The sequence below is a fragment of the Podarcis bocagei genome (genome assembly GCF_964188305.1).
Source record: "Podarcis bocagei genome assembly, chromosome: 4".
Classification (NCBI taxonomy): Eukaryota; Metazoa; Chordata; class Lepidosauria; order Squamata; family Lacertidae; genus Podarcis; species Podarcis bocagei.
In genome coordinates, this window is record NC_138128.1 from 31636347 (window position 1) to 31650671 (window position 14325).

Sequence of the window (14325 nt, forward strand, 5' to 3'; positions counted from 1 at the left end):
TGTGTGTGTGTGCATACACACACACTGCCCAATAAAACATCTTGCCTTTCCTTTTCATGGGATTAATTCACCCAGTCACCTGCACCGGCTCTTTTTGCAGCTCCTTCATCTGGTTTGTATTATTCTGTTTTCTGTAATTATCTTATGGTAGACAAGCTAGAGTATTGTCAAGTATTTTCAACAGCTAAAATAAAATATCGTTTCCTAAGTATGCCTGGTTGGGGAAAGTTTTGTTTTCTATTTGCTTATGCAACACAGCTGTATCATAACTAATAAAAGTAGTGATGCCTTGTGGGAGACATGGGGTAGGCGGGCAACCTATGACCCTCCAAGTGTTGAGCCATCCCTCAGCATCCCTGACTACCATCGATGATGAGAATAAGGAGTCTGAGGTAACCCAAGAGCCACAAGCACCCGCCCCTGGTTCTACGGGAGAAATAGCAGCAGCAGCAGCCACGAATGTGTGCGTGTTTTACATGAGGGCCCCGCAGAAGATGCGCCATTTGGTCCACCGCCAGCCAAACGCCCTTGGCCAGGCACTCAAGGCGAATGGGGGGGGGGCGCTCCAAACCTCCCGAGTGATTTCCTAAGAGAGGCCTCCAGGCAAGCAACGGGTTAAAAGCGGGTTTAACCGAAACAAACGACCAACCGCACTACGTGCAAACCCGAATCGCCGCCTCCTGCCGCCTGCGTAGCACGTGACAGCTAAATCCACCCACTCGCCGCCTCCTCCGCGCCACCACCCGCCAATCACCAGCACCGCTCGCTCGCTCGCCCGCCCGCCTCCTCCAGCTTCCCTAGGGTCAGTGGGAAGAAAGACAACACTCCTTACCTCTCCACCCCCCCCCGCCCCGCGCGCCTCCTATTATCGCGGGAGCCGTTTGGAGCTCTCGCGAGACTTGGCGGCCCCACTCTGCTCCCCCTTCCTCCCTCCTCCCCGCCGACTGCGCTCCTCCCCTTTCCTCCTCCCTCCCCTCCTCTCTCTCTTGCGCCGCCGCCGCCCCCGCCGGATCTGTCTGTGTCTCTGCGTGAGGGGAGGGGGGGCCTGTTCGGCCCTGCGCACTGAGCGATGTTTGGCCGCCATCGCGGCGGAGAAGGAGGAGGAGGCGCAGGAGGCTGAGGGAGCCGCCGCCGCCGCCACTGCCGCCGCCGCGTACAGACGGCCACTTGGGCCTGCCTCGCCTCAACCTCGCCTCTCCGCCCGCCCTCGGAGTGAAGGTCGCCGCCGCCTGAGGGGGGCTTCTCCCCGGCCCCGTTTCCCTCTCCCCGCCCCTCAGGAAAGGGGGGCTCCGCTCCCGCCGGGCCCGAAGATGTCGAACCTGAGCAAGGGGACCGGCAGCCGGAAGGACACCAAGATGCGGATCCGAGCCTTCCCGGTGAGTGAGGGAGCGAGAGGGACGTCGCGGCGCCGGGCCGGGACCGGGGCCTGGCGGCGAGACGAGCCGCCGGCCGCGGCCTTGCGTGCAAGGGAGCCCCGTCTCTTCGTCGCCCGACCTGGCTTGTCACAGGGGCGTCTGTGGGGCGGCGGAGGGAGCGGGCCGCGGGCTCTGAGGGGAGGCCCTCCGGGGAGCCCCTCAGGAGAGGCTGTCAGCGGGCGGGGAGCCCAAGTTCCCGTCCCAGGAAAGGGAGAGGCAGGTTAGAGGGCCCGGCGGCCCCCCCGCAGCCTCCCCAGGAAAGGGGCTCTGGGGAGATCGCGGCTTTCCCCTCGGGCCCTTGACAATGGCCTGCCTAGTACAGCGCCTGTTATTAAATAATAATAATAATAATAATAGTGACAATAAATTGCGTGAAGGTCTTAAGAACACACATATACACACACACTCGCCCGAAGAGTCCAACGTCATACTAGTTCTGTATCAACTTCAAACTTGTTGTGTTTTGTTTTGTTTTTTGTCTCGCCAGTATCAATAAATGAAGCTGAATATTGTAAGGATTTTGACACCGGACAGTTTTTATGACATCCCCCCCCCCTCTGTGGGGTTGTCATACGGGGAGGGAGCATTTTCGAGGTGATTTGTAGCATAAATTACCTCATATCTTTCCTGACCGATAGTTGTTTCAGCTGAAGATTGAAAGCCAATGGACACCCAAGATGAAGGCCTGGGTTTGTTTTTTGTAACGTGTAAAGTTTTTGTTTTAAGGATATCTGACTTGCTGATTGCCAGAGTACTGGAGTGTTTATACACATACATATATGCTTAAAAGGAGATGTTTGGTTGTACGTTTTTTAGGCTTGAGCAAAAGTTTTTGTTGCGTTTGAGTCAGGAAACTAGTGGCAAATAATTGTTGCCTTCACAAAGAAACTGGCTCTACCTGTTTATGTGAATGAACTAACAACTGTCACCGTCAGCATTTGATCAACCTGCAGTTCCATTCTCAAAATTAAACTTGTATTTATATATTTTAAGTTATTACTGCCCAATCCTATTTACTCAGAAGCCCAATTGAAACCATTAGTGTTTTCTTCCAAGTCAGCATAGTTAGATTAGGAAAATTAACTCTGCAAAAGAGCAACAAAACTTGCTTATTATATATTTACCCTGTTTTTCAGCTAAGATTGACTCCCTGAATGACAATGTAATAGATTCTGAAGATAAAGAGATCTGTGTTTTTAAATAAAGTGCTGTGTTCTTAGGAGCTGTTGAAAGTACAACATGTTAGTCAAGTTAATTTTGAAATGTCTTAAAGTTGGTTTTGGCTGCCTGAATAGCAGTGGGAGATGCTATCATGATAATCAACAATGACAGTTGCTTACAGTGTTTTACAATTATTCTCTAAGTAAAACATATATTACAAGTGTTTCTTGAAGCCTTTTAAATTTGGATGATGAGATTTATGCATCAAACACTTGGTTGTATATGGGAGTTGAACAGATTGAGAGAAACAAAGTTTGCAGTCAGGGTAAACATTTTTCATTTTCCTTTCTTGCAGATGAGCCTATAAAATGTTAGTGGGTGAAGAATGTTCACACAGCCTTCTCACACAAAGTAGAACATTGTTTTCCCTGTAAAAGTGTTTTTTGTTAGCAGTTGTCATAATTGTGGCTCATTCTAGAAAAATATTTTAAAATAGCTATATTTAATGCCTACTTAGTGGGGAGGGTACATAGACATCATGAGCTGAAGATAATTAAAATAACCATTGTTAAAGCAAACTAACAGTAGTCTTCAACATTTTTGGACCAGGGACCGGCCTTTAACTCAAAGATGTATTTGGGGACCCAGTTTCTTTGTATTTTCCCCCTTACTACATATGTGTGCATGTTTTTATATGTATGTACAGAGGTGCCCCGCAAGACGAATGCCTCGCAAGACGAAAAACTCGCTAGACGAAAGGGTTTTTCGCTTTTGTGTTGCTTCGCCAGGCGAATTTCCCTATGGGCTTGCTTTGCAAGATGAAAACGTCTTGCGCTTTTTTTTTAAAGCCACTTGAAGAGGCGCAGTTGTGACGGACCGTGCTTCGCAAGACGAAAAACATTGCAAGACGAAAAGACTCACGGAACGAATTCTTTTTGTCTTGCGAGGCACCACTGTATTGTGGTAGTGCTGCATTTGCACCCTACCTTGGATCAGACTGATCTGGAACTGAGTCCAGCCCACCAGTTGGAGCTAATTTCTAGACAGGTTTATATACAGTGGTACCTTGGTTTAAGAACAGCTTAGTTTATGAACAACTTGAATTAAGAACGCTGCAAACCTGGAAGTAGCTGAACATGTTCCGCTTCCTGTTTAGTGTGTTCCATTTGTAAATTGAGTGCCCCACTGCTATGGGAAAGCACACCTTGGTTTAAGAACGCTTTGGTTTAAGAACAGACTTCCAGAACGGATTAAGTTCGCAAACCGAGGTACCACTGTATATATAAACTGCCATTCTTTACCATCCAACTTCCAGCAGCAGCAAAACAAAGCAAAAACAACAAAACCTTGCGTTTTTACCTTGAGGCATACCTTTTCATGTTTTGGCCTGGAATAGGGAGGGGGAAGCATATTTTTAACTCAGCTCTTTAGAATATCGTGGGGAAGGGTTGCATCTAAATAATTTGACTGAAGGCTGTCAGTAGGCAAGAAGTTGTCACTGAGCTACCGATAGAAGCAAAGATCTTCAGTACATGGGTACCAAGCATGGTGCAACTTACTCAGCAAAAAAGCAGCATTAGAAAATCAAGAGGAATGACAAAAAGATGGGTGCCCACAATTCAAAGTTGAATTATGGGGATAATTAACCACGATCTACACTAGTTTATACATAAAGTATGTACAATGTAGTATTGATCACATGCTGAGACAACCTTACTTAGTCCATATATTGACTTTGGATTGGGTTGATGAAAGTTTTGAATTTGTGCTAGTGGGTTGTAAAATTTTGTGGACAGAATTAATTGTTGCATAAGTAGACTTGCATTTGTGCCTTAACCTTCCTTTCCCTTAAATAACACCCCCAACCTGTTCCCAAAATCCACTCCAGAAGGCCTTCTAGCCTTCTGTTCTACTTGTGCACAAACAGCATACAACCCTGTGAGAGACCCCTAATAAAATCTGATGGGTTACACTTAATGACCTATAAAGTGCTTTCTAACTGACTTTATCATTCATAGGGGAACACACTGAGAGAAAGCATATTTTTCTTTGGGAGTTAAGGGATCAACTGACCTAAGTTCAATATAGTAATTGAACAGGTCATTATTGATCACAATATCTGCTTTTTAATTCAGTGCCTGTTATGTGATCTTAATGTCTGTTAAATGTCAAATGAAGTAAAATAGGATATTGATGTAATAAATAAAAGTTATTTTGCTCCAACAGAAATTTGGACAGATTCTGAAAACCTCTCCCCTGTAGCAAAGCAATGCAGTCTCAGAAAGTTTAGGAAATGGTTGGGGCAACATCCAACTGTCCTTCTACCAAGAGTGATTTTGGTGTCCTAGCTCAGTTTCCCAACCTTTTCCTGACCATGGCCCTCTTCTGACCTTGTTTCCTTCCTGTGGCCTCCCATGGGTGTAGCCGGGGGGGGGGCAGGGGGCAGTTGCCCCCTCCACTAAGTAAAAATCAATGTTCTTCACCCCCCCCCCAACAAAAGACTGCCCCCCTAACAAAATCCTGGCTATGCCCATGCCCCCCTCATCCTACTGGTAGAAAGGTAGCTATTTAAATATTTTGTTTGTAAATAGAACATGTTTTATTTATAGTTTTTATTATTTATACAAAATACAATTACATAAAATGATAGGAACATAATGAAATATTGTTGAAGGAGAAAAACATAGAATCATGGAGCTGGAAGGGGCCCCAAGGGTCATCTTTCTAGTATAACACCATGCAATGCAAGGATACTCAGCTAAAGCATCCATTACAGATGGCCATCCAATCTCTGCTTAGAAACCTCCAAGGAAGGAGAGTGCAGAACCTCCTGAGGAAGATCCATCTTCCACGTAGTATAAAAAGTAAACAACACTTATCTGACCTCAATTATTTGACACAGGAGAAAACCTACAGATAAAAGTCCAAAAGGCGTGCAGGGAGTTCTGTATATAGGAGAATTTTAAAAATCAAGTTCTCCTCGCTGACCTGGTGCAAAAAGATCTTGTCATCTGGAGGAGCACTGGCTGCCTAGATAAAACACTATCCCCTCCACACCCTTACCTGGGAATAAGGCCCACTGAATTCAGTGCAACTTTTTCTGAGTAGACACTTAGTTATTTACTAGATGCAAGTCAGCAGTACCAGATGATTTCACTCGGCTATGCGCTGGGGTGGATTGCACCCTGCATCTTGCAGAGTCAGGCCCAGGCTGTCACCAGGCCCAGCACTGGCAGCAGCAACAAGCAGCTCCGGCTCACCCATTGCCACACCACCACCGCACTTACCTGACCTGGGGATTTTGGATTGCGGGCTCTACTGGTCAAAATTGGAGCCTCAGTGATCGCCCCCTCTCGCCGGAAACAATCCAGGACTTATCCAAGAAAACACACATGGCAAAAAGGAGCTCTAGGCCCTGGTGGGCCAACCCCTTACCCGTTTGTGATTGGCGAAGCCGATAGCCAGCCGATCAGAACTTTTTTTCTTTTTAAAAAAAGGTTTTCCCCTCCTTCACTTCTCACATTCCTCTCTGGCCTCCTAGCCTCGTGCTGTGTCCTCCCTTACACGATTTTCACCTGTGGCCCCCTTGGACTATCCTGGCCCCTGGTTGGGAAACACTGCCCTAGGTGATGGTTAAACTTAGCCATACTTGTTTGTTTCCCTCTTGCCTGCCTCTGCATAGGCTCCTTATGTGGTGCTTTTCTACAAGCTTTCCTTCTGCACCCACCCTAGGCAGTGACTTTAGTGACAGTGGTAACTTTTCCCTGTAGGGTAGGGATTGTTAACCTGGTGCCTGCTGCCAACAAATGTTTTTACCAGTGCCCTAGGGCAGAGGCCTCAGACTCTGTGAAATGGGAGTCAGTGTGAGGTGGCCACCTTGTATTTTTTTCCTGGTGCTGAGGATTGCTTCCTGTTGCTATTGGACAAAGACAGTATCAGTGTGTTTGTAAAAAAATAATATTGTGTGATCTCCACAGTAAGGATTAGCAGGACATAGATGGCTTCCCATAGTAAACATAAGGATGTCATGGGTGGTGATCTCCTATTGTGTGTTATGCCATGCTCCCCATGGCAGCCATTTTGTGTTATACCACAACCTCACCCCAGCAGTTGATTTGTTATGGGAACCCTCATCACTCTTTCAACATTCAAAAGTTGTCCTCTGGTCCAAAAAAGTTGGTGATTCCTGCTATAGGGAGTGGCCAAGTCACACAGCAATAGATATAGGTATATTGTTTAAGTTGAAGACTTTGTGTCTTACTTAAATATTTTGTAAACAAGGACACTGCAAAATATTGCAGATTGGTGTAAACATATTTTATGCAGCAGTTCTACTAGAAGGTGACAATTCTGTTTTTGAGCCCATTGTTCACTGCCTAATCCCTTTCAGCCTCTTTCTTTGTGAGTTACCCAATACCCTACTTCAGGAGATATATTTGTAGTTTGCTTCACATTTTCAGTTTGAATAATGATGCATTCTCTGTTTGATAGAGGTGGTGGCCAATTCATTTAAATGAAATTTCAGCAAGTGTTTGTTGAGTTTCCCAGTTGGTAAGTGATGCAGCCTTGCAATTCTGAACCCCACATCTGGCTGGAGGGAGTTAGAAAGAAATAACAATGGCTCTTCAGTAGGGAAGAGCTTCGCCAGCAGAGACTCATAATCTGCCATTGAGGGACCCTGCTATGCCTTCATATACTTAGATCTACCACTGGCCGTCTTTCTACCAGTGGTCCCAAAATGGGAGTTTCTGGGACAGGACATAGGCAGCCTTGGATTCAAGGATCTTTCATTCATTCGAGAGGTCCTAAACTGGATCCTGTATGTCTGGTATTGGTGTAACTATTTCACACACACTAACAGATCAAAAGAGAGGTAAGTCCACCACCACCCCTTCTGTTCTGGCTGGTGTGTTTGTTGGCAGGATTTTAGAAGTGCTGATAGATTCTGGAACTTTGCACACATCCCCATCACATTTAAGGTTGAACTCCTAGTCACAAACCAATCACAGGCCTTGTATTTTACTTGCTTGTTATGGTGGTGGGGGCAAGACTTCAGTGTGCAGTAGGAGGGTATTTTTGTTGCAATTATTATTCTGTCTCGGGGTAGGTTACAACAATTTAAAAATACAAGATTGAAATATGTTAAAGCAAATTGCTGTTGATAGAATAGTTGGGTCTTAAAAATAGAGTTCTGTTTGAAGCATGTTGTCATTATAACACTCAAACCTGTGCTCAGTCTGGCATTTTGTCCAATTAGATAATGCATCTGTAATAAGGGTTGACAAAAGGTGCTTTCAACTGCTTTCAAAAATCTCCATACTAAAAAAATCACTTATTTTATTTCAGAGTTCTCTGTTTTTCAAGAACTTTTCCCATTTGTTATAATTGAGACTATAAAATTGTGCTAACCTATATGTGGTGAGGCAGCCAAGTATGTTTGTTTGCATACTTGCCCCATTCACAGGAAGCAAGAAGGTCTACTTTTTACCCCCGCAAAATGTAGTTGCCAGGAATCGAACTTCCTACACACTGCTGTTTGGAGAACTTTTGTCATGGCCCTGGCTCACATTGGAGCCAAGCTTGGCGAAAAGAGCCTGAAGGGATGCAGGGTTCAGGATGTAAGGTATGGGAGGAGGTAGAGTTCAGCTGCTTTCAGCTATAAACTTTTTGCTGGAAAATGTAGATTCTTATCACCATACATTAAGGCAATGGATGTAAAGAATTTTTTTTGTTCCTGTCATGTCTTGTGTGGCCCTTAACAGGAGCCCACAAATCCTAGTTTACCTTAGTAGGTCACATGCATGGAGGTGTAATCCTTGACATTGCACTGTACCCTAAGGACCAGGAAAATTATCTTCTGCCCTTTCCAGCTTCAAACTTGCCACAGTGGAGGAAAGAGTTGTTCCCACTTCAGCCCCTTGGAAGCACAATCTAACAAGCACAAGTTCTAGCCCTCCTCTTGGGCTTGGAGTTGGAGCTGAATAGGGGAGTGTCCTTGCAATTGCATTGTTTTTTGGAGGGCCTCTGGTATAGCACAAATGTGGAGATAACTTCTCCCCTCCCCACATCCCCAGCTTTAAACTCAAGAGAGTTTAAACTCAAGGGGTTTGTGTATGTTGCATTGTGCTTACAAGAACTCATCATGGTAATTGGAATTGTGGACCCTTGGCAAGCCTCAAATGTAAATATATAAAATTCATTTTCATTACCATTATTTCTCAGTTATCAAGAAACCTAAAACATTGATAATGAAATTATGGCTTTGGGGTTGAAGAAGTCTTAAAACGTGTAACTGATCATCTTGCATGTCCAGAGATCTATACCCAAACACGCTCTTCCTGATTCCTGTTATGGAAGTACATGTACTTTATTTGTATCTTAGTGTTTGGTTTATATCCATTTCTGTGGTGGGAAGCAAGAAAATACTTCACATGTATTACTTTTATTTAGAAAAGCCAATAGCAGTCTCTGTGCAAAGCCAAAAAGCAAACTTTGCTTCCTTGAAATATTTCTTCTTGCTATGGGTTTTTGATAAGTTAGGGGGCTATATTTGGAAATATAAAGCTAGTGTAAGTGCTGAAGTTATCAAAGTCTTCCTAAACTTATTTTAAGTTATAGGGAAGTCCTGAATCCTAAGTTTAATGAAGAGTAACGGAACAATGAAGAAGACAAAAATTAGAATGACACCTCATAATTTGGGATTCTAATAGTAAAGACATACATAGGTGTGATGGAACTCGTTGAAATGCATATTTACTGCCATGAAGAGAAATGTGTTTTTACAGCAGTAAATGTTTGTTCAAACAATTTGCAGCAAAATTAAAATATTACATCTGTTTTTATTGTAAGAACAGGGTGAACAGTAAATACAATGTTACAGTTTAGGATCATATTTTTGACAAATTCAGAGTTTAATAACCAGTTGGAAAGCAAAGAGAAATTTTAAAATGGAGTTTAGTTTTGAAAAGGCATAAATATATTTATTTAATATGAGCATATTAACACAGGAGAGAAGCAGATGCACAACTTCTGGCTTATGTGTTACCTTTATCACACTTGACAGTTTCTCCATGCTCCATCACAACATGTAGCAGTGGCTATCATATGATTTTTTCACATTTAAAAAAGAGTTTCTACATGAGCTCCACCTGTTCCTAATAATATCAGGTGTTGGCAGTGGCATGGAAAGACTTCATACCAGAAAGCCATATGATTAGTCATACTGCATGTTACAGCATCAACATGGAAAAGCTGATAATTGGTGATAATTTACAACTTTCCTCTTCATGAAAAATGTAATGTCTGGACTGGCTCCAGAATGTAACTAATAACTAATGAAAAACCACAGTAAGGTTTTATAAGTATATCTGAAGAAACTCAAAGAAATTGAATTGACAGTTACCCTCAACAGGAAAAATGACAGAATTTATGGAGACTGGGGTACAGTGGTACCTCGCAAGACGAATGCCTCGCAAGACGGAAAACCCGCAAGACAAAAGGGTTTTCTGTTTTGGAGGCGCTTCGCAAGACGAATTTCCCTATGGGCTTGCTTCGCAAGACAAAAGCCCATAGGGAAATCTCCGGGGACCTCTTTTAAATGCTGGTGGTGGGGAGCAAAGCCTTTCCCCCCCTCCGGCCTTCAGAAGAGGTCCAGGAAGGCCGGCGGGGGCCGAAAGGCTTTGCTCCCCACCGCCAGCATTTTAAAAGCAGTCCGGGATAGCAGGGAAGCGCTTCCCGCTATCGCGGACGGCTTTTGAAGGCAGGCGGGGGGGAGCAAAGACTTTCGCCCCCCGCCCGCCTTCAGAAGAGGTCCAGGACCTCTTCTGAAGGCGGACGGGGGGCAAAAGTCTTTGTCCCCCCTGCCTGCCTTCCCAGGAGAGCGGAGAAAGGCAGCACGTTTCTCCGCTGTCCCGGACGGCTTTTGAAGGCAGGCGGGGGGGGCAAAGACTTTCGCCCCCCCCGCCCGCCTTCAGAAGAGGTCCAGGACCTCTTCTGAAGGCGGGCGGGGGGGGCAAAAGTCTTTGCTCCCCCCTGCCTGCCTTCCCGGGAGAGCGGAGAAAGGCAGCGCGTTTCTCCGCTGTCCCGGACGGCTTTTGAAGGCAGGCGGGGGGGCAAAGACTTTCGCTCCCCACCCGCCTTCAGAAGAGGTCCAGGACCTCTTCTGAAGGCGGGCGGGGGGCGAAAGTCTTTGCTCCCCCCACCTGCCTTCCTGGGAGAGCGGAGAAAGGCAGCGCGTTTCTCCGCTGTCCCGGACGGCTTTTGAAGGCAGGCGGGGGGGCAAAGACTTTCGCCCCCCGCCCGCCTTCAGAAGAGGTCCAGGACCTCTTCTGAAGGCGGATGGGGGGCGAAAGTCTTTGCTCCCCCCTGCCTGCCTTCCCGGGAGAGCGGAGAAAGGCAGCGCGTTTCTCCGCTGTCCCGAACGGCTTTTGAAGGCAGGCGAGGGGGGGCAAAGACTTCTCCGGGGACCTCTTTTAAATGCTGGTGGTGGGGAGCAAAGCCTTTCCCCCCCCTCCGGCCTTCAGAAGAGGTCCAGGAAGGCCGGCGGGGGCCGAAAGGCTTTGCTCCCCACCGCCAGCATTTTAAAAGCAGTCCGGGATAGCAGGGAAGCTCTTCTGAAGGCGGGCGGGGGGCGAAAGTCTTTGCTCCCCCCACCTGCCTTCCTGGGAGAGCGGAGAAAGGCAGCGCGTTTCTCCGCTGTCCCGGACGGCTTTTGAAGGCAGGCGGGGGGGGCAAAGACTTTCGCCCCCCGCCCGCCTTCAGAAGAGGTCCAGGACCTCTTCTGAAGGCGGGCGGGGGGCGAAAGTCTTTGCTCCCCCCTGCCTGCCTTCCCGGGAGAGCGGAGAAAGGCAGCGCGTTTCTCCGCTGTCCCGGACGGCTTTTGAAGGCAGGCGGGGGGGGCAAAGACTTTCGCCCCCCGCCCGCCTTCAGAAGAGGTCCAGGACCTCTTCTGAAGGCGGGCGGGGGGCGAAAGTCTTTGCTCCCCCCTGCCTGCCTTCCCGGGAGAGCGGAGAAAGGCAGCGCGTTTCTCCGCTGTCCCGGACGGCTTTTGAAGGCAGGCGGGGGGGGCAAAGACTTTCGCCCCCCGCCCGCCTTCAGAAGAGGTCCAGGACCTCTTCTGAAGGCGGGCGGGGGGCAAAAGTCTTTGCTCCCCCCTGCCTGCCTTCCCGGGAGAGCGGAGAAAGGCAGCACGTTTCTCCGCTGTCCCGGACGGCTTTGGAAGGCAGGCGGTGGGGAGCAAAGACTTTCGCCCCCCGCCCGCCTTCAGAAGAGGTCCAGGACCTCTTCTGAAGGCGGGTGGGGGGCGAAAGTCTTTGCTCCCCCCTGCCTGCCTTCCCAGGGGCTTTTACATCGCCCCGGACAGCGGAGAAGTCCTCCGCTGTCCCGGGCGATTTTAAAATGCCGCCCGCCAGCATTTTAAGATCGCCCTGGACAGCGGAGAAGTCCTCCGCTGTCCCGGGGTTTTTAAAAATGCTGGGGGTGGGAAGAAAAGCCCTTGTCCCCCCCCCCCCCAGCCTTCAGAAGAGGTCGGGGGACAGACTGTCCCCGGACCTGGTCTGAAGGCGGTTTCCATAGGAACGCATTAATTGATTTTCAATGCATTCCTATGGGAAACCGTGCATCGCAAGACGAAAAACTCGCAAGAAGAAAAAACTTGCGGAACGAATTAATTTCGTCTTGCGAGGCACCACTGTACTTCATATTTACAGAGAATGGAGCCTTGCTTAGATGTAGAACACCAATGAAGGCAAGGCAAAAATCCTTGTCAGGATAACAGGAAAGTGTGTTTAAGAATTCTTGGATAATCTACAGTCATTCAAATGATGACAATCTGATTACATTAGTTAATCAGTATTGGACTCCAGAATTCATGAGACAGTTGTACAGTCATAGGAGACTAAAGAGCAAATGGCACTAATGTCTTAAAAACAAAAACAAAAAAACTTGGTTTAGTGTCTGTGCTTGAAAAGTGATGAAACAAATAAACTTGTAAGTTCTCATGAGAATATGGAATATTACTTGTCAGCATGGTATTATTGTTTAAGAAATCTGCATACCAACCTAAGATGTACTACCCTAGTTTCCTTCTTGAGCAACCAACTGGTTTAATAGACTAGAACAGGATTTCCACACTTGTGTTTCCAGCTGTTTTTGGACTACAACTACAACAACTGAGCTAGTGAGATTAGTGGTCAGGGATGATGGAAGCAGTAGTCCAAAAATAGCTGGAGACCCAAGTTTGGGAAACCCTGGACTAGAGGAAAACAGCAAAGTTTCGGATGTGGTTTCATGTGATACTTTGATTCAGGAGCAGTTGTTGAACAAGATGCCGCTAAAGAGCTTGTCTCCAGAGCCAGTCCGGCACTTTTGATTCAGTGGAGAGAGTAGGTGATATTTTTTTCCTGATTCCTGTCTGCAGCCATGTGAATCAGCTTTAGAGAGCAGCATGTAAGGGGTGAGGGGTGGGAACTGGTGAAAATAATCTACCCCTCTTCTTCTGTTAGTGGATGTATCTGCGGGTTCAAAACTCCATCTCACTCAGTATGCTAGCAGCTCTTTGGGATCTCAGGTAGAGGACTTGTTAGCCTGCTATATGATCCCTTTTAACTGAAAACATCAGGGATTGAATCTGGATCCTTTTGCATGCAAAGCATGTCCTACATTGCTAAGGACATTGGTTCCTCTTCAACGTGCTGAATCTGCTCTCTTGGAGTTTTGATTTTTTAATTTCCTTACAATGCCATATAAAGTTTTCACATACACTATGAGCTAAAACATTTGAGTGATGGTGACACTTTGATCTTTATAATAGTAGTGTGTCTTCACTTCAAAATTTCTTAGAGATTTCCACTAATACAAGCACTGAAATGCTCAGACATTTAAGAAAGTTGCCGATATACGCTAAGTTTTGGCTGGAAGCTTGTGTGCTCCCTCCCTCTTTCTTATTTGTCAAGTGTTGAAGTCTCTTATTTATAGACTCCTTTTTAAAGTGTCAAAAATGTCTGGGGTTCTGAGCTTCTTTGAATACATTAAGATTAAATATTGCTTTAAAAATGGTAAAATGATTAGTTTTAGGCCTATACTCACCTGGGACGAAGCACCACTGAACTTACGGGTGCTTACCGGTACTTCTGAGAGGTATGTGTAAAATTGCAGTGTTAAAGCAACATCTAAAATACTGATAAGGATAACATGAGTTAGATGCCAGGATACATAATTCTCATTGAAATAAATATATAGGGTTGTTTCCAACACTGTTGTTCCACTAGTGCAGCAGATTTATATTTCCACAATGGAACTTACTTGTTCTTTTCCCTTGAGTGCCCCCATGCACCCTCAAAATTTGATCCAGAGGGCTGAAGAAGCCTCCAGAGCTGATTTTTTGGTGTACAGGAAGAGGATGTGCACAGTCCTGGATACAAGCTTATGTATATGTTCTTTCATTTTACAGTGAGGAAATTTTGAAAAAAGACAATATAAATGGTAGACACTTGCATTTCTAAGCAGTTACACCATTTACAGTGTTTTGTGGCTCACTCGGTGTACCTGAATCTTCCATGTACATCACCGAAAATAATATTGTCTGCACTGAACTTTGGGGGGGGGGGTAGATGAAGAAACCTTGTGGTGGAATCTGGTTGCAAGAAATCTTTGAATTTCTTTAAAAGATGGCTCAACATTCTAATGACATCACAGACTACTCTTGTGCCCCTTGGTAACCACATTAGAACATTGAGTTTGTGTGTGTGTG

At 46.1% G+C, this 14325-nt stretch overlaps 1 protein-coding gene across 2 annotated transcripts in view; it reads left to right on the plus strand.

Moving 5' to 3' along the window:
- Positions 1–918: 918 nt before the first annotated feature.
- CUL3 (cullin 3) overlaps positions 919–14325 on the plus strand; it is a 49660-nt gene continuing 36253 nt past the window's right edge. Inside the window, exon 1 of one of the 2 annotated variants that reach the window (XM_081192133.1) lies at positions 919–1376. In XM_081192133.1, coding sequence (XP_081048259.1) covers positions 1311–1376 — 66 coding nt within the window. In that variant the 5' untranslated portion in view covers positions 919–1310. The remainder of the gene's footprint in view (positions 1377–14325) is intronic. The other variant, XM_081192135.1, reaches the window with a different exon arrangement.